The 26,764-nt window shown below is 41.0% G+C and overlaps 1 protein-coding gene and 2 pseudogenes across 1 annotated transcript; 2 read left to right on the top strand and 1 right to left on the bottom strand.

Moving 5' to 3' along the window:
* The window catches only part of LOC146380052 (myelin-associated glycoprotein-like), a 132,283-nt pseudogene that overhangs the window by 14,157 nt on the left and 91,362 nt on the right, over window positions 1-26,764 (top strand).
* Window positions 9,224-11,101, bottom strand: LOC146380108 (myelin-associated glycoprotein-like). Its single transcript, XM_084940389.1, has 4 exons — window positions 11,020-11,101; window positions 10,202-10,585; window positions 9,565-9,867; window positions 9,224-9,477 (listed from the first exon to the last, which is right to left on the bottom strand). The coding sequence occupies exons 1-4, from the start codon at window positions 11,099-11,101 to the stop codon at window positions 9,224-9,226; spliced, it is 1,023 nt and encodes a 340-aa protein (XP_084796515.1).
* LOC146380107 (uncharacterized) lies at window positions 22,066-24,517 on the top strand (annotated as a pseudogene).

Below are 26,764 nucleotides of genomic sequence, written 5' to 3'. Positions count from 1 at the left end.
CTTACACCCAAAGTTTTTATCTTGTGTAAAATATATAGAAGTCCATTACTGTATATAGTAACTGTTAAGTCTAATATACCCTAGTAAGCTATACTACCTTTTCCTTTGGGAAGATACCATCTGTGCAGTCTGCAATTCTGTAGAAGAAAGATGTTGAATCTATTTAATTATTCTTGAAAAATAATTTATTTCTGTGCATTTTTTTTCCACACTGCATCAAATTAGAGTTGATTACGTCGATTAAGCATCATGAGGTGGAGGGTGGGTGGTTCCCTTTTTTTTTTTTGCTGGAGTTTGCAACCCTATTAGTTAGGTTGCTTAATATTCCTGCTAAGTACTCTTTAAAATACCAGAATAGGGAGGATGGAGTAGGTTTAAGTTTATTAGATTGATCAGTATTGCTGAACTATGAAATATTTTGTTGTATTTTTTACATACAGGTATAACAGAATAGCTTTAGTGTTGTTGTTTATTTAAACTTGAGTATGAACTTATACAAAATGCAGCAAGATATTAAAAAACAGTTTTATTGATTAAAAAACACACTATATCGGATTCATATCGGTATCGGCAGATATCCAAATTTATGATATCGGTATCGGTATCGGACATAAAAAAGTGGTATCGTGCCATCTCTAGTCCAAACAGGATTTAAAGAAGTTTTTCTAACTAACATTAACATAGTAATACCTGCAGCAGGAGCAGGGTTTGTTTTTCTTTAGAGAAAGGATCACACCCAAAGAGAGACAACTGAAAATATGTGGAGGCGATATGAAATGCCAGAGGTGTGTGATGCTTTATATTAATAAATAAAACTAAAAACCTAAAAATTACAGAAGGGCAGGAAAAAGTTTCTCTCACAATTTCCTATATAGGGTTAGACCCCTGTTAAATCTTCAGATACTTCAGATTCACAGCTCCATCTCTGCTCTTCTGAAGTACAAAGTCTGGTCATCTGTTCATGACCTCAAGCTGAAGCACACAGGTTTTGCAGCAGGGCAATTGTCAAAAATAAACCATCAAGTCTGCCTCTGAATGGCTTAAAAGAAACAAAATAAAGAGCTTTTTAAGGCCTTGTCAAAGACTAAACTCAATGACACTGAGATGGTGTGGCATGACCTTAAACAGACAGTTCATGCTCAAAAACCCTCCAATGTGACTGAATTGGAACAATTCTGCAAAGATGAGTTGGCCAAAATTCCTCCAAAGCTTCATAAAAGACAACTGCTAAAGGACATTGCTAGTTATCACAAATGCTTGATTGCAGTTGTCGCTGCTAAGGGTGGCCCAACCAGCTAATATATTTAGGAAGATTTTCACACAGGTAGGTTTGAAATTCTTTTTTCCCCTTAATAATAAACACCTTCATTTAGAAACTGCAATTTGTGTTTACTTGTGTTATCTCTGTCTAATATTTACATTTGTTTAGTGATCTGAAACATTTAAGTGCGACAAACATACAAAAAATTGGAAATCATGAAGGGGGGAAACACTTTTTCACAGCGTTTTATACACCGCTCAAAAACATTAAAGGAAGATTGAAAACATATCAGAGTTTAATGGGGGAAAATATCAAACTGATATGGGCTAGTTATGTGCAATACAAAGCAAAATTCAAGGTGGTATCGACGATAGTGATCTGATTCTGATATTTTGTACATACATTTAATGTGTTATTACTGTATTTTAAATTATAGCTCCATAATTATTAGAGGACATCAGACTACCTGTTCTTATTGTTTAATTATGAAGAATTGTAATATAGAAATAAAGAACCTGAAGCTTTCTGTTAATTGATGTCATTATATCTTGTTATTTAAAATGTATATACTTGCCTGGACATTTAAAAAAAAAAATCAACATTCACACTTTCCCTCATTCACAGCAGTGCTGTGCCACATTACAAATTTTTGGTTTTGATCCAATACCAAGTAAATACAGGGCCAGTATTTAGGCAGCTAATTGAGGGAGAGTAGTGTGCCATTACTTATGAGATGAATTCTCAATTTGCAAATTCTGAACACAGTTTAATCACCACTATATCACAATTGTTATTTTCTACAATAATTAGCTAACACAACAAAACACACCTTTCAGGTTTTAATGTGTTTTGAAACTGGGGTTTTTTCTGTCTCTATAGCACACAAAAAGGTTCCGCATTTTTCATAGTGCATGTTTGAGGTTTCTTTTTTGCAAAGAAATAATTAACACAGTTCAGCAGGCTACATACTGACCTTGAAGGATAGAAGCAAAGTATCGATGCAGTGGTGCTAGTATCGATCCAATACCAATACTAGTGTTGGTATCGATAATATTGATATTTGGATCGATCCATTCACCTCTAATATCAGCCAAGTACTGGGTTAGAGACAAAGGAAGCCACATTGTTTGATGGAAGTTAACATTTTCAGCCTACACAGGGATTAATTCAAAGAAGCCCCACAAATCAAAATAGAAAAAATGATGCAGCAGGATATTTTTGCTCAAACTTCATTGCAGCCACTCAAAATGGTACTCAGTAGTTTGTATGGCGCCCGTATGCTTGTTCTCATGCCTGGCAATTTGGGGTATGCGCTTAATGAGACAGTGGATGGTGTCCTGGATCCCAGATCTGGACCAGGTCATTACTGAGCTCCTACATAGTCTGGTTATGTCAGATGGACTGATACATAATGTCGCAGAGGTGTTCCCTTGGATTTAGATCAGGTGAGCGTGGGGGCAAGTAATTGCCTACATATCTTTGCCACATGGCATTCTCGTGCACCAGGAGAAACCGATGACCCACTGCACCAGTGTAGAGTCTGACAATGACTCCACATTATTCTTCCCAATACGTAATGGAAGTCAGGTTACTGTTGCCTGGCCTGTTTAATCTGTAGCTCTGTTGTCACCAAGTAAATGTAAAGTTTCACTGGCACAGACCTGCAACAGAAACGTTTCAAGAAGCACACGTGTCAATTAAAAGTATGACAATATTAACCTCATGCAGACCCCACTTTTTAAACAAAAGGACTGACAACAAAACAGCAGCAGTGATGATGTTGTAATCATTTAATGTGGACCCGAAGTCTGTCGGCCAACACAGCGAGCTCGTGTTAATTGAAAGAAAATATTTTTTAAGTGTACGAAAGAAAACACAGCGCTGTTTATGAAAGTACTGTTAAACCTTTTACTTGGACAAAGCTAGCGAGAGTCCTTCATCAAACCATTTGATCAACAAATGTGAAGAAAAGCAAACTTTGTAGCTGCTCCATCCAGAGCTCTTCAAACTGAAAACTCTGCAGTAAACCTACAGATGTTACATTAAAATATGAAGATGAACTGTTAATCTTATTATTAACTGTAGTTTACTTTGAAGTCCGAACTTTCAACACAAGCTGAAATAGAGACTCAGCGTGGTTGCAGCTTGTTGCTATGTCAGCTTAATTGCATGTCGGTCATGTGATTTGGAGATGCGGCACACAGAGTGTTAATAACACTCACCTTCATTCTGCTTTCAAAGTGTTAATGCTATCTTATCTTAATAAACAACACTTTCAAATGCAAAACTAGAGTGGCACTAGGGGTGGCAAAAGATCATTTCAGGGTGGCGCATGCCACCCCATGCCACCTCTCTAGATCCGCCCCTGTGCCGGTCCAGTGTGTGAGGCCAGCCAGGGCAAAGTCTACCTCTGCACCAGTACCCACCTTGCAGGTGGGAGCGACTGGTGCTCAGCAGGTGCCTGCACCCGTTCCTGCTCCCTGGAGGAAAGCAGCCAAGCAGGAGAGGTCGGGGGGCACAAGGGAGCTGCTTAGAGGGGTGACAGTGGGAGATGACACACGTAATGACAATGTAATGCTTGTTAATGTAATGCTACTTCACTACAGTTCTCGTATTTTCTTCACCTCAGTTTCTTCACCTCAGAGTTCTTTGTAGCCTTCACTCGTCTTTACATGTCTTGCTCTCCTCCTGGGTCTGTCACGGCCCGGAGGATCAGCAGGCCGCTGATTAGTGGTTTTGTCTCTCTCTCTCTCTCTCTCTCCCTCTCGCCTTCTCTATCTCTCTCTTGCCAGGGCAGAACTCACTGCGGGTTCACGCCCTCGGCCCACGCCCCTCTGAAGAGGAAACACCTGGGCCTCATCAGTGCAGGCAGAATTTAAGCCAGGGAGTGGCTTCTACTCTTCGCTGGATCGTTGCGTGTGACTCGCATCAGTGCAGCCTAGCTCAGAGCAAGTTCACTTTTGTTTCTCTGCGCAATCCTTCTAACGTGTGTTTGTTCTGTACATAGATCCCCTGGATCGACCTTGTGTTCCCTGATTGGATTCCTGTTTTTGCGAGTGCTTGGAGAGAGACTGATTGCAAGTGGAGATTGTCTGAAGAGGAGCAAGTGTCTTTTTCCCTACCTGGATTCCCCCCGGAACCTTTTTCCCTGTCACCACTTTGTATATAGCACCACCCCTGGACTACTTGTATATACACCTGGTGGAACTGTAATAAATCTCTACATTGTGCCTCTAAGCTTCTGAGTCCTGCATGTGAGTCCTCAAGCGAACTGTGACAGGGTCATAGTGCCCCAGGTTTTGTTTTTTTTGTTTGTTAGTTTTTGTGTTTAGTTTTTGTCCAGTTGTAGCATATTCACCCCTCTGATTTCCACTTCCGGGATAAAAATATAGATGTGGACACATGCGTCATACTTCAGTTTACTAACACATGAACATGCAAATCTGTGATGTGGTTTAACATCTCCTGACAGCAGATGTAAAATAATTAATTGTAACTATTAAGCTCACCTGATGTCACTGCACAACAAACTGTCGTTATTGTGGTGAAGCTTCTCACGATATATGATTTATTGTTGGCACTGAAAGAACCACTCCAGACACAGCAGAGAAACCCATTTATATGGCAGCTTTTGGCTGACATGTAAATCTATTTATCAACCAATAAATGACTGATTAAATAAAAGCAGAAACATTTAAACACATTGGGGAAGTTTGTTATCAGTCAAAGTTTCTGCCACCTGTGTGAGTACAGGCACACAAATTTCTGTGACAAACCTTTGCAATTTTCTTTCTTCCACACATGATGTCATCTAAATATGATCTCTAGTGATTTAGTCAGCCTTTTATGCACATATATGAACACACGAATCAAACTCAGAGCTCTCTGAAGAGAAGCAAACTACTGAAGTGTAAATTTCATACCATATCAGTCATCAAATACATCATATACTAACCAGTTACATCTTTATTAAAGTCTAAACAACATTAAAGTCTAATGTCCAAACAGTATTTAAAGCAGTTTTTCTAACTAACAGTAACATAGTAATACCTGCAGCAGGAGCAGGGTTGGTTTTTCTTTAGAGAAAGGATCACACCCAAAGAGAGACAACTGAAAATATGTGGAGGCAATATAAAATGCCAGAGGTGTGTGATGCTTTATATTAATAAAGACATTTACTTCATAAATAAAACTAAAAACCTAAAAATTTGTGTATAACAGTTCACAGAAGTGCAGGAAAAAGTTTCTGTCACAATTTCCTATACAGTGGAACCCCGACTTACGAAATTAATTCGTTCCCGAGGGTCTTTTGTAAGTCGAAAGTTTCGTAAGTCGAAGCACCCATCGTGCCTTTTGAGTGAACGATAGGCTATAGGCTAATTGCTAACTGCAACAACAATACATCGTTCAAGTGGAACAGCGAAGCACAAGTTCGAAAGCCAAGGGGGTTGTCACATGATTCGGAAGGCGTTGTGGGCATTGTAGGCATTCTGGGCTCAGCCAATCAGAGCCAGCGGATTTCGTTACGCGGGCAGAAATATTGCCCTTAAGTGCCTTCATAACTTGAATTTTTCGTTAAATGGGGTATTCGTAAGTCGGGGTTCCACTGTATAGGGTTAGACCCCCTTTTAATATTCCGATACTTCCGATTCACAGCTCCATCTCTGCTCTTCTGAAGTACAAAGTCTGGTCACCTGTTCATGACCTCAAGCTGAAGCACACAGGTTTTGCAGCAGGGCAATTGTCAAAAATAAACCGTCAAGTCTGCCTCTGAATGGCTTAAAAGAAACAAAATAAAGAGCTTTTTAAGGCCTTGTCTAAGACTAAACTCAATGACACTGAGATGGTGTGGCATGACCTTAAACAGACAGTTCATGCTCAAAAACCCTCCAATGTGACTGAATTGGAACAATTCTGCAAAGATGAGTTGGCCAAAATTCCTCCAAAGCTTCATAAAAGACAACTGCTAAAAGACATTGCTAGTTATCACAAATGCTTGATTTGCATTTTGTGTTTACTTGTGTTATCTTAACACATTTAAGTGCGACAAACATACAAAAAATTGTAAATCAGGAAGGGGGGAAACACTTTTTCAGAGAATTTTATACACTGCTCAAAAACATTAAAGGAAGATTGAAAACATATCAGAGTTTAATGGGGGAAAATATCAAACTGATATGGGCTACTTATGTGCGATACAAAGCAAAATTCAGGGTGGTATCAACGATACGGATCCGATACCGATACTTTGTTGTATTTCAAATTATAGCTCCGTAATTATTACAAGACATCAGACTACTTGTTCTTATTGTTTAATTATGAAGAATTGTAATATAGAAGTCAAGAACCTGAAGCTTTCTGTTAATTCATGTGATTTGAACATGTATATCTTGTCATTTAACATATATATACTTGCCTGGACATTTCAACAAAAACATTCAACATTCACACTTTCTTTCATTCACAGCAGTGCTGTGCCACACTACAAATTTTTGGTTTTGATCCAATACCAAGCAAATACAGGGCCAGTATCGTTTACACTTATCTGATACGATGTTTAAAGTGGTAGCTTGCTGACATCAACCACCTCACATTACAATCATACTTGGAGCAGGCAGGGGTGGATCTAAAGGGGAGGATTTGTTGTACTGACCATATTTATTTTAAGGCTTCTGGAAAATCGTGTGTGTCTCTTGTCTCATACTCCTGGAATTCACGCTGTCTCAAGTCTCAGTTTTTCTCAGGTTTATGTGTCACACAGTGGAAATTTGTATTTGTTTTATGGTTTGTGTTGTCTTGATCTCACGGTGTATTGGTGCGTACAGTATATTTATTCCTGTCAACAGAGACTTTAGCATACAGAGAATGTTTTTATTGCACAAGTATCTTTTAAAATTGTGTTTGTTAATTCCTTTTTTTCTTCCTTCTCTGGAATAAATGGTCTGTTTAAGACCTGCTCAGTCTCTGTGCCCTGAGCTCTGATTCACTTGCTCCCCTCCTCCTTGTAGGCAAAAGAATTTTCTGGGGTGACATTTAGACCTACCAGCTTTAGTACACAAAGCACTAGTAGCTGCACATTCCATGTCTGGCTTTAGCTTCACTAGTTCGGTGGTATAGTTTATTTGTCGCCATTGCCTTTTTGTTTCTACATTTTTTTAACAGCCAGAATAAAAGGCTCGCTTTTGGGTCTGCTCCTCAAACACACCGGCCACCCAGGTCATAACAAATGCATTATCTAAACTTAGCAGGTAGCTAGCATCCAACACAAATAAAATGTCTTTTTTATTTTATTGGTCAGAGTTCTGGTCCTAATAAAAGAGTGGCTTCTTAGCCAGTTCACAGATTGTCTGTCACAAAACTCCTCACTTATGGAATCAAAAGATTAAATAATAAAATAAATAAATTGACCCAAGTAACCACGCTAAACTGTTCCTCGTTTGTTTAAAGAAAGTTTTTGTGTTTTTATATGAACACAATCATTCATGACAAATTTACCAGGAACTGTATTAGTTATCAGTGTTGGGGAGTAACGGAATACATGTACCGCCGTTACGTATTTAAAATACAAAATATGAGTAACTGTATTCCATTACAGTTATTGTTTAAAAAGGTGGTATTTAGAATACAGTTACTTTGTTGACATAAATGGGTTACACGGCGGTACTTTCCTGTTTAATATTGTCACGGGTCAGGTGTCACGGTTCTGGGTCGGTGCGACCCAGTATTTTGAGTTCTAACACTATCTCTACTTTTAAGATTAGGCTTAAAACTTTCCTTTTTGCTAAAGCATATAGTTAGGGCTGGACCAGGTGACCCTGAATCCTCCCTTAGTTATGCTGCAATAGACGTAGGCTGCCGGGGGATTCCCATGATGCATTGAGTTTTTCCTTTCCAGTCACCTTTCTCACTCACTATGTATTAATAGACCTCTCTGCATTGAATCATATCTGTTATTAACCTCTGTCTCTCTTCCACAGCATGTCTTTTATCCTGTCTTCCTTCTCTCACCCCAACCGGTCGCAGCAGATGGCCGCCCCTCCCTGAGCCTGGTTCTGCCGGAGGTTTCTTCCTGTTAAAAGGGAGTTTTTCCTTCCCACTGTTGCCAAAGTGCTTGTTCATAGGGGGTCATATGATTGTTGGGTTTTTCTCTGTATCTATGAAGCGCCTTGAGGCGACTTTTGTTGTGATTTGGCGCTATATAAATAAAATTGAATTGAATTGAATTGAATTAATGTTTTGGTTTATTTTTGAATGATCGTTTTGTTACTCTTGTCCTTTGATTATTATTAGAATTCTATGTGTCTGTTTATTCATGTTAAGGATTTATTCTTCGGTTGTGTCTGTGTAGTATAGTTCTAGTTCCATGTGTCATTTTCAGTCTGTCTCTCAGCGTCGAGTCTGCACTGTGTCTGACGAGCCCAGTTGTAAGTAAGCTATTAAGACTCGACTGTACTCTGTGTTCGTGTTTTCCTCTGAAACAATAAAATCCGTTGGAGCAGCCTTTCAACGCCTCTCTTCTTGTCCTTGTTGTGAAGTTGTATTGTCATGTCTGCTTTCCATTCTGTTTCCTGTTTTATTTTGAAGGTCTGTGTCCTATGTCAGTGTAGTCAGCTTTGCTTCCTTTGTCTCGTTATGTCAGATTAGTGTCAGTTGTTTCCCCATGTGTTTCCACTTCCCCTAATCACCCTTGTGTGTATTTAGTCTGTGTGTTTCTGTTCATTCTTTGCCAGGTCATCTGTTGTTCACTTCATGTTGTCCACGCTATGTTTTTAGGTTTCATGTGCAGGTTTTTCATGTTGTTTGTTTAGTTCTCCCAGTTTAGGTTAATATTAGTTTTACTTCTATTTGCCTTGCTCTTTGTTTATATCTTTCTTTCTTTACAAGCCTCGTGAGCCTCAGCCTCCTGATTCAAATTTTGTTCTGCGTTCCATTTTGTATGCATTTTGGGTCTTCTAAGTCACTCTACACAGTCTGCCTCCACCAGACTGTCACACCCAGATCATTAGTGGCCACACAGTAATAAACTCCTCCATCTGTTACACTGAAGCTGTAAATCTCTCCTTCAGATACTTTCACAGCTCCATCTCTGCTCTTCTTGAACCAGGTGAAGCTGCTGACTGGAGGTTTGGCTCTGCTGGAGCAGGTCAGCTTCACCCAGCTGCCTGCTGACACCAAACCTGATGGACTGATGGATGCTGAGGTGTCTTTAGGGGCATCTAAGAAAAAAAACTAAGAAAGACATATCCCATAAATCTTGTTGTCCTATAGGATTCAGTTTAACAAACAAACTCTGACTGTCTTACATGAAACACTGAGAGTTTCTTCTGTCTCTGCTGTCTTGTTGTTTCCTTGGTTCACAGGATATCTGGCAGAGCAGCTGATCTTCTTTCCATCATGTGTGTCTGACAGAGTGATGTTCTGCTGGATTTTAGTTGTAAAGCTTCCATCTGTGTTTTCCTCTATTTTGTTGTGAGAGTCTTGTTGGAGATTCCAGGTGAGTTGAGGAGGGGAGTGTGGACAGGGAGTGAGAGCTGAGCAGGTTATAGTGACAGACTCCTTCTCCTTCAGATCACCTGAGATTGTAATATTGGGCCTCCAAGGAGAATCTGTGGTTTCACATCACAGACATATTAACACTAAAGAGCACACTGCAGTTTATACCAGTGTTTAAAATCTCTAAACCACTCATCTTATCTTACATTTACATATAACTTTATTAATTTCATGAAGTCATGATTTATTGAGTATTTATTTATTTAAGTATTTTTTTTAGCTTAATAATAAAACATTCGACCAATATTAAACTGTATTCTGGGACAATCATTATGATTGAAATGTAATATTTCTTCAACAAATGCTGATGAAACTTAACTGAAGGCAAGTCAAATAAACCCAATAAAGTAAAAATATAATTCTAATAAAAAACTCAAAATCACTCACCTCTGACTGTTATTTGAAGAGGATCACAAGAAGCTGTTGCCTTGAATGGTTCTCTCTCTACTCTGAAGAAGTATGTGTCTGTGTATGTGGTGGTTAAATTAGAAAACAGAGTGGTGCAGTCTCTCTGACTCAGGTTCCCAGTAATACTCATTGGATAGATGTTAACTGCTCCACTACTGTTGAAGATCACATTGTTTGGATTACTGCCAAATTGGGATTTATTTTTAATCCACACTCCAATACTTTTCCTTGTGCTGATAAATTTCTGTTCTTCTTTGGGTCTGAAGCTACATGGGATTTGCAAACAAGATCCACTCAGTGCTTCCAGCTTCTTTGATGCATTTATGAAGAGGTCTGCTCCATCAGGACATTCAGCCAAAGCACCTGTAAATACAGTGTCACAACTAACCTATTAATTAATACATTTTATTAGAAACATTAACTTGTCTTATTTTAATTTGTCCTCCATAGGACTTAAGATATAAACTTTAATCAAAGTACTCCTAAAATTAAATAATTGTTTATGTAAAATTAAATTTATAATAGATCATCCAGAAGTGACAGTCACATTTTCACCATCTGCCCTTTTTGATTAATGATGCTAAATTACATAGTTGTTGCTTGAAATATAATCTATTGTAACATGAACAACATGTCTTTGATTCTGTTGGTAACAAAAAGTATTTCAATTACCTGTCAGACTATGAACAGTATGAAAAACAAAGCTTTATCTCCATCAGCCTTTTAATTTTGTTCCTTAAAGCTGATAATGATTTAAATGAATCCAATAATGCCTTTATAGTGAACAAACAGCTCACCTGAAACAAAGAGGACCATCAGTAACATGCCGACTATCACCATGTTCACACACAGCTCAGGAGAGGTTTTTACAGTGAACATAATTTCTTAACCAGAATTACAGGGGAACACATCGCCTAACTGTTGTTAGAATAAGGAAGCACAGAAGAGGACATACTGTTTAATAAAGTGCAATGTCAGTTTGCTTGATCGTATTTGCTATAGGTGTTGAGAAATATTCTGTGGAAGTACAATCAGTTTGCTAATATCCTGTGATAGAGGAAGTCAGGCGAAAGATTTTTAAAGTTTAAAATTACCTGTCAAAATTACCCACACACGCAAATACTTTTCACTAACTTGAGTTATTCCAAGCTTGCAGACTTTTACAGATTTTATAACTCAGAGTATCATACAGCAGGCAAGTAGCTGCACAGGTCTTGTGGAGCTATGAAAACACAAGTAATTGAGGAAAATTATGATTTCCTTAAACCTGAAAGTTTTAATCACAACTATAAGTGAGTTTAAACCATTTTGGTTGTGCTAGAGGAAATTTAATTTGAGGACCCTTAAAAATAATTATATTTATAGTAGTAATCACAGAGCATCTTAGTATTATTTACTAACATTGTCATCAAATGTTATATTTTCCTAAGTTGTCTACTGATGCCAGTACAGGATAGAACGTCCAGTGTTGTTGATATCATGATGTTACAGTGCTCTCACACAGAGGGGTCATCAATCGCCTAATACAGGGGTGTCCAACTCCAGGCCTCAAAGGCCAGTGTACTGCAGGTTTAAGATGTGTCCTTGATCCAACACAGCTGATTTAAATGGCCAAATGACCTCCTCAACATGTCTTGAAGTTCTCCAGAGGCCTGAACTAATCATTTGATTCAGGTGTGTTGACCCAGGTTGATATCTAAAATCTGCTTATTTTTATTTGTTCACCAAATAGTGTTAAAAGCGTTAGCTAATGTATCTTAAATCACTAGAGATTATTAACTAATTTGAACCTTCTGATCCACTAGTCTGCTGTTATATCGCAATTTGCCACCAAGGAGCTGATGTGCTTTAACTAAGCAGTGTGTTGTAAGATTAGGCCTCTGTTTTGATAGTTAGTAGACAGTTAGTAAACTAATAATACAGTCAAGAAACAGATGGAGATCAGCCAAAACAATGGATAAAAGAAACCAAAATGAGGTATTGTCCTGAAACGCTTCCTGAAATCCTGCATATTTGTCATACATAAAAGTTTCAGATAAAAAATAATTTTAATATTACACAAAGATAACCTGAGTAAAAGTGCACTTCTTATATGATGATTAATTCATAAAGGGAAAAGAACTACTCAAACCAACCTTGTCCTGTGTGAAAAGGTAATTGTGATTAACTGAGTATGATTATTGCCAAATGTGTGCTGCTCAAACAGCAGTGCACAAAAGAGGGGGCAGAAAATGACATTAAGGACAGAGTCAAAGGAGAAAACCACTGCGGAGTAAATGATCACAAAGGCTCGACTCACATTTGCCAAAAACATCTTGATAATCCCAGAGACCTTTGGGAAAATTTTCTGTGAACTGACCAGATAAAACTTTTTTGAAATTGTTTAATAATAATAATGGATTGGATTTATATAGCGCTTTTCAAGGCACGCAAAGCGCTTTACAATTCCATTATTCATTCACTCTCACATTCACACACTGGTGGAGGCAAGCTACAGTTATAGCCACAGCTGCCCTGGGGCAGACTGACAGAAGCGAGGCTGCCATATCGCGCCATCGGCCCAACACCAGTAGGGTAAAGTGCCTTGCCCAAGGACACAACGACCAGGACAGAGAGCCCGGGGATCGAACCGGCGACCTTCCGGTTACAGATGCGCTTCCCAACCTCCTGCACCACGGGGCGACCGTGGTGCAGGTCACAACACAGCTGGCACAAAACTAACTAAGCATTTCACCAAAATAAAGTGTAATGCTTTGATTTTAAACAGGCTGTTCATGCTTGGAAAATGTAGCTAAATTAATTAAAACAATTTTGCTAAGAAAAGGGGAACAATATTCCTCCAGATCGATGTCAATGACTCATTGCCAGCTATCAAAAATTCTTCATTGCAGTTCACCATTCAAAAAACTGCATTTTAAGTGCAGGTTATCTTTGTCTTATCATAAAACATTATTTGATTTCAAACATGCAGAAGTGACAAATATCCAAAAGCTGTTTTAGTTTTAATCACTAAGAGACAGGAATTCTCCTTTAAGTGCAGTGAATGTTGGGGAATTTCTTCTCTTTTATTTTTTATTTCCTGTTTTCTTGCAGTTTTGCTCAAGGCTTGTTCATTTTTAAGGGCTTTGCATCAGCAGTGGTAGTGAACAAGGTGGTTGTGAACTCTGGGAGGTTTGGATAATATTTGGTAAATATGTCTGTGTTTGTTAACAGTGTGTTTGTATTTTACATAGTTAACTGTGTTTACTACCATTTTTTGACGGATTCCCAATTTTACTGTCCACAATAAAGAACCCAGAAGATAACCTATTATCCTGAGCCATCTTAATTTTCCAAATTTCCATCTAAACACAAAACACTTAAATATGCTGATTTCTTTTACATTTGACCGGAATTTCTTTTTTAGTTTTTCAACAAAAGCTCCAGCTGATTATTCTTTATTCTTTTTAGAATGAGAGGAAACTTTCTCACCTTTAATTGTTATTTGAAGAGGATCACAAACAGCTGTACATCTGTAGGGCCAGTTCACAATTCTGAAGTAGTATGTGTTTGTATAATCTGTGGTTAAATTCGAAAACAGAGTGGTGCAGTTTTTTTTTTGTCAGGTTTCTTGTAATATTCATTGGATAGATGTTAACTGCCAAACTGCTGTTGAAGATCACATTGTTTGGATAGCTGCCAAAGTTATGATTATTTTTAATCCACACTCCAAAAACAGGTCTTGTGCTGTCAAACTGAATGACGGTCACTCTATAGTCACTAAAGTTACATGGGATTTGTAAACAAGATCCACTCAGAGCGTTCATCTCTTTTGGTGCAGTGATGAACAGGTTTGTAGGATCAGGACAAGCAGCCAAAGTGTCTGAAAAATCAGAATATCATGAAAATATACAAATATAGATAAAGAGAAAATTGCATGCCACAGTTGGCACGAGAAGGGTTAACTGACGGCATGACCATAGCTGGACTGACCGGGCATTTGCTCGGTGGCCTGGTGACTTTTTTTTTTTTGTAACGGTATAAACAATGAAAGGTGGTGGATTGCCCAGATGCTGGCCAGTGTGTAAAAATAACTCAGTTGTTTGGTGGTGGCATCACGGAGCTTCCACCGATTCAGTAACATTAGCAAGTGGTGGAGGCCAGCAGGTGGATGAGAGAAAGGGGAGGCAGGAGGAGGAGAGACCTGAGGCGGCCGCCTGTCCGAGTGTCAGGTGAACTGAACTTCAGGTAAGAAGTTATGACCTGCAGTGTATCTGGGTCAGATATAAACCAAGTTTAGGTGGAGTTTATTTTCGTTGTGCTGACTTTTTACAATCAGTTACAATAACTCGTACTGCGTACTAGCTAGCATGACGGAGTTTATATACAGCTGGGTGGGTGCTATGATGTTACTGATAGTGAACTTTATTTAATTCATAAGGTTAGTTAGTAGAGTTGCCAACCGTCCCGTAAAAAGACGGAATCGTGAGAAAATATTACACGTTTCGTGTTGAGGTGAAAAAGGAACAGTTTGTCCCGTACTTCAGCTAGAATGGAAAAAGACACAAAGCTGGATTTATTCTGTCGTTACGCTGCACAGCTGTCTCTTCTTCTCTCATGCTCTCCCCCTCCCTCTCCTGTTTCTTCTTCAATCATGAAACTGATCAATGATCAAAGAGGAAGCCGGCGGATGTCGCGCTAAACAACAGCAGCACGTTTAAGCTTGATCAGCTGTTAGAATGTATTTAATATTACTTTCTAGTATCAGCTGATGTTTGCTGGAGCCACAGTTGTAAAAGCTGCTGGTCATGATATCGGTTTGTATATCTGGTGAGAGGGAAACATGAAGCTGGAACGAGTAGATGTCCTTACTGAATCATCAGAGCTGAACAGGTGATGGAGAAACAGGTTTACCTTTTAGGTGACATGAATGAGTTGAAGGGAAGTTATGAACTGTTTCTGAGAGACCAATAACATCAGGATCCTTTTTTTCATGTAGCTGACAGCTGGTAACTGTGCAGGGGCGGGTCTAGCAAAGTTTTGCCAGGGGGCCAGGTAGGGCATTAACAGGGAAAGGGGGGCACAAAGAAATACTTTCTTATTCTCATTTAAAATGTCTCGCTTTTATTAAATAATTATCTGAAGCTTACAACCAAAGTTTTTATCTGACGGAAAATGTATAGAAATCATACATATAACATCGAAGCAGCTGGAATCCACAGCTGTGCATGTTCATGGAGCTTGCATTTTCACCTGCTGGACATCACTACCTGAAAAGTTTAACTGTCTTCAGAACATTGCAGAGGCCTTATTGACAGTATTTGGCTCTACATATCTGTGTGAGCAGATTTTCTCTCACATGAGTGTCCTCAGGTAGCCGTCTGAATGCTGGACACTTGGAGACCTGTGTCTCTGAGTGGGAGACCAGAGATCAGAGTATATTAACAAACATGCCATATTGGCCCAGTTTATTTTTCTTATCATTGTTGTAAGGACACCACAAATAGCATTTGCATTTTCTATTGTACAGTTCATTTGCTGTTATGGAGTTCTTGTTATGGATAAAAAGTGTCTTTTTTTTTTTTTTTCAAAATAGCTGATAACTATTCGCTAATAGCTGCCAACATCTGCAAACAAATATAATTCTATAAAGTGGTTCTATATAGTGTGTAACCGTTAATATAGAGCGTTATTAAATTTATTGCTAATGCAATCATATGGCACACTGACTTCTGAGGAAATTTTAGATGGCACTCCTCATCAGAAAGGTTGCTGACTCCTGCTCTAGAGTCACCTGTCCTTAGCCTCCTCTCACATTTTAACCTGTTCCTCATTCCCTCATTATGTCATTTATACATAAAGCTGCTCATTTTAATCAGTTGTCTGCTCACGTGTCTTTTTTTTAGCTTTCCAGTGTCATACCATGCTTTATTTTCCTATCATCTTGATATTCTTGCATTATTCCCCCTAAATAAAGACTATTTAAATCTTATATCCCACTCCTGAGTCATGCTGCTGGCTCATAGTCATTCTGTCAATGTAACAATTGTTGTTAGAGACAAATATGTTGTTAGACAGTGTCATTACCTGTTCATTTTACATTCATACATTCTACACACAACATTTAACCGAACATGCATGTCTTTGGACTGCAGGATGAAGCTGTAATCCCAACAGAAAGGCCCTAACTTGTATTGGAACAAATAACCTTCTTTCTGTGGGTGAAACTGCTATCAAAGCCTCAGTTTGCCCTTGGCTTTTTTACTATTCAATATATTTTGAGATTCTCTCCATAACCCTTTAAACATGAGCAGCTGCTCATCTGTACAAAAACCTGAGGAACTGTTGTGATAACAAGCTTGTGCAAGAATGTCAAGGTAGTCCTTCAGCTTCCTCTGACCAATATTTCATTGATGTGACCCAAACCGATGGATCTAAAATCCATCTCAACAGATATGATTTACAAAAGAGTTACAAATGTAAGCAGTGCTTTCTACAGCACTCATTCTCCAGCTTTGAAATAACCTCATTTGATGTGAGTCACACAAACCCAGTTTTCTGCACTGTCATCAGCCCACCAGCTCACCCTCATCTTCACCAGAATCTTCAACCTCTCACTGGATCAGGCAGCCATCCCATCCTGTCTAAAATCAGCCACAATCATCCCAGTGCCGAAGAAGTCAACCCCCACCAGTTTGCATACCGCACAAATAGATCCACAGAAGACGCCACGCCATAGCCCTCCACTCTGTGCTGAGTCACCTAGAACAGCGGCAGACCTATGTCCAAATGCTCTTTGTGGACTACAGGTCAGCTTTCAATACAATCATCCCAGACATCGTCATCACCAAACCGGTCACTCTTGGCCTCCTCCCTCTCACATGTGCCTGGATAAAGGACTTTCTCACAAACCGGCCCCAGACTGTAAGACTCGGCCCTTATCTCTCCTCCACTCGGACACTGAGCACCGGTTCCACACACAGCTGTGTGCTGAGCCCCCTCCTCTATTCTCTCTACACCCACAACTGCAGTTCGACCCACAACAACAATCTCATCATCAAGTTTGCTGATGACACCACGGTAGTCGGACTCATCTCAAAGGGAGCTGGGGCAGACTACAGAGAGGAAGTCCTGAAGTTGACAGCATGGTGTTCAGAAAGCAACATGGCACTGAACACTAAGAAAAACAAAGAGGTCATTGTCTACTTCAGGAGGCACAGCACTGACTTAGCCCCCTTTACACCACACCTTCCGGTTCCTTGGTGTCCTCGGCTGCCTGATGGACATTTATTCCTCCCTCTGCCTCAGCAGAGCAGCAAACACCATCAAGGACAGAAATTTTTCTGAGCGTAGGCCAGTCCGTCCTTGACGTTATTAACAGCAGTCTTTCCTCTGGTATCGTTCCTGAACATTTCAAACATGCAGTAGTGCAGCCCCTGCTTAAGAAACCTGGCCTTGATCACGCAGTATTAGCTAATTATTATTATTAATCAATTAAATGATCTAGTGGCCCTCCACTGGAACCTTCCTGTCATGATCGCGTGTTTGTGTCAAATCTGGCCAATTTCCAACTTATATTGTGTTTTACATCCAATTGCCTCAAGGCTTTATGACATACTACATACTTTGCCATGCCTGGACTTCTGTAACTCACTCTATGTGGGGGTCAGTCAGGCGTTGCTCTCACGCCTGCAGCTGGTTCAAAATGCTGATGCATGACTGCTAACAGGAACTCGTATATAACCCCTCTCCTGGCCTCACTGCACTGGCTCCAATGTTCTTTAGAGTTCATTTTAAAATTCTCATGTTTGTTTTTAAATGCTTTCACGATTTTGCCCCACCTTACCTCTCTGAGCTTTTACATCCCAACACACCCTGTCGGTCTCTTAGGTCAGCTGACCTAAGAAGTGCCGAGATTCAGGAGGAAGCTCAGAGGGGACAGGGCCTTCTCTATCATGGCTCCTAAATAACTTGCCCGTGCACGTTAGAGAGGCCCTTCAACCTTTTTAAAACACATTTTTACTTTTTCGCTTTTGACCTCAGTGAGACTTAGTTTCTCTTGCATTTAAATTAGTTATTAACTAATTAATTATTTTACTTTTTCTTTTATTTGGCTTTTATTTATATCTTATGTAATTTTATTATTTAGTTCCAATCTACAGCACTTAGCATCAACTGTGGTTGTTTTAAAGTGCTTTATAAATAAAGATGATGATGATGATGATGATGATATGTCAAGAGATAGAAATTTGACCATAACAACCTCATAAAAACAAAAAACGAACATGCACGTATTTAAAACATTGTCATTTTGGGGGGTTTTGAGTTATTTTAGCAAATGTCATGAAACTTGATGATAATGAAATTTAGGGTATTTGTGGAGCCCTGTGACAGACTAGCAAGGTAAACAGGTAGACAACCTCTTGCGCTATGGTAGCTGGGATCAGCTCCAGCTATCATGGAAAAGGATGGATGGATGGTATTTTTGCTGCTGTTACAAATAAACTAAAGGAGATTCAAACTGAGCAGCATGGTAGCTGTATTTGTTAGTTAGTTTGTCCGGGGTTTACAGTTTAAAAAAAAAAAAAAACACAAGTAATGCAAAAATGTAAAGAACACAAAATATTAAATGATAAGACTTCCTTAAAACAATGTGTCCTAACCAAGATAAGAAATTGCAGTGAGTTTATGAACCTAGGCAGACAGATGAGGTGGTCCTTGTCCTGCTACTTTAAATCTGAAAGATCACACAGAGAAAGTTTTAAGTGAAACTTTACACGTTTAATGTTTGCAGAGGTGTTGTGATGCCAACTTCACTGCAGTCATTTGGATGGGTTCACTGTTTGAGCTTTGAGGTATTTGTTTAAAAATATCCACCATATAAGTAACAATTCATACATGACCATACATAGCATGTCAGCATGCAAATACTATTTGAAAAAAACAAAGAAGCTACTGCATCTGTAGGATATAATTTTCAGTTTTACAGAACACAACATCAGCTTTAATTTCAAACCAGTTCCCAAAGGAATTGTGCAACTTCTGTTTATTCAGATTTTTTATCAACACAAGAAAATGAAAACAGAGAACATAAAACGTGCACGGTGTGGTTTGGAGCTTTGAGACATTTATTTCAAGATTGCTCCAAATTAAATAAAAAATTCCTCAAGAGCACAAAAAGCATGCTTTTATAGAAATCCTATATGAACATGATGACACAAATTTAAACAGCTGAAGTATGTGGAGACTAAATTTTGCAGAACTATTTGTTTTTTGTGAAAATCAGTTCCTGATTCAACTTCTGTTTAATCAAATTACATATGACCACAAGGAATCACCTGAAAACAGTTGGATGAAGTTACTACAGAAAACTAAGCTTAAAAAGCGGCAGAATGTTGTTCGTTTAATTTTGCTAAACTGTAAAACACATTTTGTCACGGCACTGGAACTGGTGACCCAGTCTTTGTGTTCTTGGTTTAAGTTATATTCTTTGAATTATTGTTTTTTGTTTGTATTGTATTTATAGTTTCTGGTTTCTAGGTTTTCTGTTCAGTTTCTATGCCTCCCCTGTGTTCCTGGTGTCATGTCTCTACAGGGTGGGCCATTTATATGGATACACTGTAATAACATGGGAATGGTTGGTGATATTAAAGTCCTGTTTGTGGCACATTAGTATATGTGAGGGGGCAAACTCCTCAAGATGGGTGGTGACCATGGTGGCCATTTAGAAGTCGGCCATCTTGGATACAACTTTTGTTTTTTCAATAGGAAGAGGGCCATGTGACACATCAAACTTATTGGTAATGTCACAAGAAAAACAATGGTGTAGGACTTGCACCTGCCAAATGAAGCTTTAAAACTTTACGTCAGGATGTTTTCAATTGTGCCTCTGTAGAAAGTTGTGAGATGAAGTGTGCAGAGTCCTGCTTTCCTAAGTCTCCAGAGGGAGTGGAGACGCTTTAGTGCTTTTTTGATAACTGCTGTGGTCTTAATGGAGAAGGACAGGTCATCAGCAAAGTGTACACCAAGGAACTTAACACTGCTGACCCTCTGCACAGCAGCACCATCTATGGTGAGGTCGGTGTGGTGATCTCTGCCAGCCGTCCTGAAATCGATCACCATCTCTTTTGTTTTGTCCACATTGATGGTGAGATTGTGGGATCTGCACCACACTCCAAGCTGCTCCACATCCATTCTATAGGCAGACTCATCGTTGTCAGTGATGAGACCAACCACAGTTGTGTCGTCTGCAAACTTCAACTCTCCTTAGTGCCGCGTTTAATGGACACCATAAAGGCATTCTCTGAGGTGTCAGGTTATACTATTAACTGGGGAAAGTCTGAAGTAATGCCACTATCCCCACTATGTTATCCATACATGGTAGAAAAATTCAATTTTAAATGGGTACCTAGAGGGATGAAGTATCTCAGGGTTTGGCCAAGCCCAGTTATGGAGGTCCTACCCCAACTCAATTTTGACTGAGTACGACTAAAAATAAAAACAAATATAGAAAAATGGGGCAAATTAAAAATCTCATTGAGGGGCAAAACTGGTTAATTACTCGGGAAAAAATCAAGCCGGACAGGAATGGTTAAGTATAGAGTCTGAGATTTATACTCCTCTCGATTCAAAAAGTATGCTCTCTCAAAGCCGCACTTCAACTAACCTAATTTTGCTTCACTCTAGCCATGTATGGCTCAATATACATAGAATTCTTAAAATATCACCTCGTGTGCAGTTTTACTTATCTCTTTGGAACAATCCAGCTATTTGTATAGGGGGAAAAAAACAAACTGTGTTTTGGAAATTGTGGAAGTCTCATGGCATAAATGTTGTTGGTGACTTATTTAAAGATGGAATTTATGTCCTATATAGATCTTGTCCAAACATACAAATTGGAAGGGGAAGGAAAATTTTTGGAGATATTTGCAAATTAGACACTGTTTGTTAGGAGACCGTTCTCATATTCCAAGATTCATAATAATATTCATAATAATATTTTTACGGTTGTTAAGGTTGGACTGGTAACTGCATCGAGGATTATCCTTAGGCACTGGAAGACTACAGTACGTCCTGAGCTGAAAGACTGGATTAGAACTGCTTCCTATGAGTCCATGCTGAATAAACTTAAAAATGATACAGAAGACAAAGATAAATATTGGGACTAATTTTGGAGCTATCTAAAACAACCAGGAAATCATGACCCTAATTTCATAATCTGAAGGATTATTATCTGTGACCACCGGTCCAAATGTTACTTTACTGTCATTTTTATTTGCCCACTGTAAGTGTCACAGTCTGGCGGAGGCAGACTGTATGGAGTTACGAAGAGGACCCAAAATGCAGACACGAAAGGAACTTGGAACCAAAACTCGGGTATTAACAAAAGGCGAGCTGTTTTAATGAGGCTGGTAAAAAGGGTACAAACAAAGGGCAAGGCAAACTAAAGAAAAACTAACATTAACCTAAATGTAATGTAACAGTAACCTAAATGGGTGAACTAAACAAACGACAAGAAAAACCTGGACATGAAAGTTGGAAACATGGCGTGGAGAACATAACGTGAATAACAGACGACCTGACAAAGAATGAACAGAAATACACAGGCTGTGTCCCAATTTAGAGACCGCACGCTTGAAGTACGCTCAGTACGCGTACTACGGACGGTGCGTACTATAAGTACGGGAAGTGCGGAAGTGAGAGGCTCGTGAAATGGGACGGTCTACCCTTTGAATTCGCGTCACCAGCTGTGCCTGCCCGTACCACCCCTCCCGATCGGCAACATGGACACAGACCACGTCCTTGCGTGTGTAATTTTCCTGCTAATGGAATAGCCCCAACAACCCACCCGTCACAGATGAATAATGCTGTTGCGACTACGGGACAACCACGTGCAGGTACAGTGATAAATACATGGCAACATTCCTCCCCCCTGAGATATTTGACGTGTGTACCCGTGTACTAGCGTAACACCCTGATATATGCCACTGTAGATGTGAGTCCCAAATAGGAGTGTGTGCGCCCGCAGCCAGCACACTGCAGCAGCACAGCCCAGGACATGTCACACACGTGCAATTAACCAAAAACCCAAATAATGTCACCACAAGCACAGTGTCCACTGCCTGCGAAAATAAGAACAGCAACAGTCAGAATAATAACTAGAATAAAAGAACGTTTGTCATGTCCTGTATTTACTTTCACCAGACCAGACCCCTGTACTGCAGGATTAACCTGAGTGTCCCAGTCCTGGACAGATTCTTCAATAATGAGGACACCAGGACACCGCTGTCACGGACTCCCTGCTGAGTCCGTGACAGCGCTGCTGAATCTACTGAACCAGGAACGGGGACATGGTTGGGGTGCCCCGATCAAGGCCCTTGTGTTCCTCTTCTGGCTGGCGAGTGGAGCAGCCTACAGGGTCGTGGCCAGGGTGTTCATAATGCCCCGTTCCACTGTCCACCGCATTGTGCACAGGGTCACAGAGGAGATGGTGGCCACTCGCCACCAGGTCATCCACCTCCCATGGACCCCAGAAGACCTAGATGCCATGTCTAATGGGTTTGCACAGCTGGCAGGCCACAGGGCCTTTGTGAAGGCTGCTAGTGCAATTGACTGCTGCCATGTCCGCATCAAGCCGGTCAGTGCTACAGGAACAGGAAGTTGTTCCTGTCCATAATCCTGCAGGTGGTATGTGACCATCAGGGCCGCTTTGTCGATACACATGTGGGCTGGCCAGGGTCAGTGCATGACTCCAGGGTCCTCCGCCACAGCCCACTGTACCGACAGGCCCGCTACCCTGCCCCAGGTCATTTCATCCTTGCAGATGGAGGGTACCCATGTCTCCAACATCCACTCCCCCTCATCACCTACAAGAGATCAGTCCACGGTGCGGGAGCCCAGCGCTTTAACGTACATCACTCCAGGGCACGCTCTGTCATAGAGCGTGCCTTTGGAATGATGAAGACGAGGTTCCGTGTCATCTTCCTGCAAGCGCTGGAGGTGCACCACACCTTCGTGCCACATGTACGTCACGCTAATACGAGCATCATTGTTGTTTGTCGAATCATAATGGCAACTGTAGTGTATAATCTGGCATGTACACTGTACTTACAAGATTAAACATCTGTCGCAGGTCATAACAGCATGTGCCGTGCTGCACAACATCTGCATCGGTGCTGGTGACATTGTGGCCCCAGATGAGGAGCCCGAGGATGATGCCCAAGATGAGGGGGAGACTGGTGTGGAGGCAGTCAGTGGTGCACACTGGCGGGACCAGCTATCTGCTGAGGTGTCTGCCCTGGAGCAAGTAGCCCTTAGTGGTGCATCTGCACAGTGCTGGGATTTCACGTGACAGATCTGTATTAACATGCTTGTTGTTACCATGTCGTTTTCCCACCGCCATGATTACAATCCAGTGACATGGCAGCTGTCAGTTTCACCAGCCCTGCAGACCCAAGTGGAGGATGATGTGGTGGACAGTGGGAATGAGCATGCCTGAGCAACATCTGGGGACGCCTATGTGGGATGCTCCACTCAGTACCTGGCTATGCGAACCGGGGGTCTTACCTGTGGCACCTCCCTCATCTCTCTGGTCCTGGTCCAGTGGACCAAGCAGCACTGCCCGTGACTCCCTGCTCAGGCAAATGTCAGGCCTGGTTGATGATGTATGTGCATGCTGGCACACTCAGGTTTATCCTGGACCACAGTGGGCAGTGCATTTCCCACAATCATGTTGTGTTTTACGTTGCACTGTTTTTATTTTCACAATTTGGCGTGTGCAATAGGTCAGGCCCCCCGAAATTGTGTTATGTAGTTTGTGACAGACATGCACTCACAGTTGGGATGTTCTGGCTGTTTTATTTACACAACTGAAATAATCATGTTTGTACAAAACAAAGGTTGGGGTGCCAGCATAAATAAAGTGCAACTATGTACAGTGGCTGTCTGTGGACACGACTCAGTCCTTTTTCTGCTCCACTAGCTTTTCGAGGACACCTATCAGCCTGTCCATCCTCTCGGCTCTCCGTTCCTCCATTTGGCGTTGCTGAGCCATGTCCTCTTTTATTAGGGCAATGAGCTCATCCTCCCCGTCCCCCTCCTTTTCGCCATCCGTGCCTCAGGCGGCTCCTCATCCTCCTGCCCCTCCTGGTGTGGGAGTGGGCTGGTGTGTCCTCCTGGATCGAGGAGATTAGGACAGGTGGCCTGGTGGAGGGCCTCTGTCCTAGCACCTCATCCATGGCACCAAACCAGGGCCATGTTGCGGCAGTGGGCTTCCCACTTGCGCCCTCACCCGTCGCTGGATACTTGCACTCCTGAGGGCAGAGTACATCACAAGTGGCAGTTGGCTACAACAGCAACATTGCAGGTTTACATAGGTGACTTCTCAGTGTTCCGTGTGGAGTTACATCTGTCACTACCACTGTACATACTTTGTATTTCCTCTTCAGGTTCTCTCATTTGCGTTTGGCCTGCACAGGGGAGATTTTCCCTGCCAGATCCATCTTCTCCACGATTTCTCTGACAGACGAAATATGAGAGCACATGTATATCAGGTCATTTTGTTTATGGCATCCACAGCAGGATGTACTGGATTGGGACCACAGGGCAGACAGTTCACTGTCCCTTGTGCCTCGATAATTGTAAACCTCATACTGTTGCTGTACCTCAAACCCACTGCGGCTGAGTGTTTCGCACCCGTGAACAGGTGCTTATTGTCACGGCGGAGTCGGATGAGGTCTGCCGTCTGCTCCTTGGCCCCTGTAATGCAGCATGACATTGGATTACATTCCCCACCATCCTGCACTTCTGTTTTAGCAGTTCTCCGTTTGCCGTCTGTTCAGCATATACAGCTGTATGGGACATACACACTGAAATGTCAGGCAAAACGGTTTATTGCGGGACGGGAGCAGCACTGACTGGGGCAAAACATTTACTTTATCAGGCCCTAGGTTGGGTTCTCTGTCATATTTTTAATTCAATTCAATTCAGTTTTATTTAGATAGTGCCAAATCACAACAAAAGTCGTCTCAGGGCGCTTTAAAATATCCCCTTTAAAATATTTGACATGGCAGGTGTGATAACCGTTGCAAATGTATATGCGGGCGATCGTGGCTCAAGAGTTGGGCGTTCGCCTTGTAATCGGAAGGTTGCCGGTTCGAGCCCCGGCTTGGACAGTCTCGGTCGTTGTGTCCTTGGGCAAGACACTTCACCCGTTGCCTACTGGTGGTGGTCAGAGGGCCTGGTGGCGCCAGTGTCCGGCAGCCTCGCCTCTGTCAGTGCGCCCCAGGGTGGCTGTGGCTATAATGTAGCTTGCCATCACCAGTGTGTGAATGTGTGTGTGACTGGGTGGATGACTGGACATGTAAAGCGCTTTGGGGTCCTTAGGGACTAGTAAAGCGCTATATAAATACAGGCCATTTACCATATGATTTGCTGCGGACACAGCTACATTCCTGCCTGGTATATGTTGACATTTCTGTTTGCGGCTCAGGAAGGGTCATATTAGTACAGTTGATTGCACTTGTAGTGGTGATACTTCTATTCATACTGCCCTCCGTCTGGTACAGGATTCACAGCTTTGCGGGTCTGTGCATTTACGGTCACGTGGGTCCGACAGGTGTCACATGATTCACCTTGACATTTACTATTAACCTTCCATTAACTTTTACATCTTGGCATTTGTTTCGCTCCTTCACACATATATTACATTTGCATTTGAAGTACACTTCGCATTGGGACAGCTGTCATCGTGTGGCGGTGACGTAATCGCACTCAAAATGCGTACTCCAAGCGTGCGGTCTCTAAATTGGGACACAGCCACAGACTAAATACACACAAGGGTGATTAAGGGAAATGGAAACACCTGACACAAGTCTGACATAACGAGACAAAGGAACCAAAGCTGACTACACTGACATAGGACACAGACCTTCAAAATAAAACAGGAAACATGAGACACAGACAAGACAATATAAACTTGACAACATAAGACATGCAGCATGAAACACGTGAGGGAGAGGGAAACTTAAATACAGGGGAAGAAAACACAAGGAGTCTAATAACCAAATGAACTTCACTAATCTAATGAATTTAAACATAAACAACATCCAAATAAACTAAAACTTAAAACGCTGGCTCAACAGACCCAGGAACATGACAGTAAGTTAGTTTCTCTTTCCTTTCTCTTAGACTTTTAAGAGGAGGGGTGCACATCAGCAGTTTTCTTGTGTTTTTGTTTGTTTGTTTTTTGTTGTGTGTTTTTTTTTCTTTATTAATGATAGGTTTGTAGCTTAAACCTATTCGCTGGAACGTTCAAGACAGTTTAATTACACAGCAAAAGCAAGACACAAGTAGGCAAGTTCTTTATGTTTCTCGTGCACGGGAGAGAACTGGACAAACGCCGTTCCTTCGCTTAACCCCTGTTGCTCTCATCCGCTCCCCCGTAACACTGCTCTTTTATAGAGATTGACAGACCACGTGACTTTCGCGCATTGCATGCAGGGTACTCGTGGCAAAACAATCAAAGCAATACATCAAATGCAAGCATTTGCAGCACTGCAAAAC

This window comes from Perissodus microlepis, chromosome 9, assembly GCF_051167445.1.
Source record: "Perissodus microlepis isolate ML-2025 ecotype Zambia chromosome 9, ASM5116744v1, whole genome shotgun sequence".
In the NCBI taxonomy this organism is placed as follows: Eukaryota; Metazoa; Chordata; class Actinopteri; order Cichliformes; family Cichlidae; genus Perissodus; species Perissodus microlepis.
Note: the sequence above shows the minus strand (reverse complement) of the source record. Positions and strands in the feature narration are given on the sequence as shown.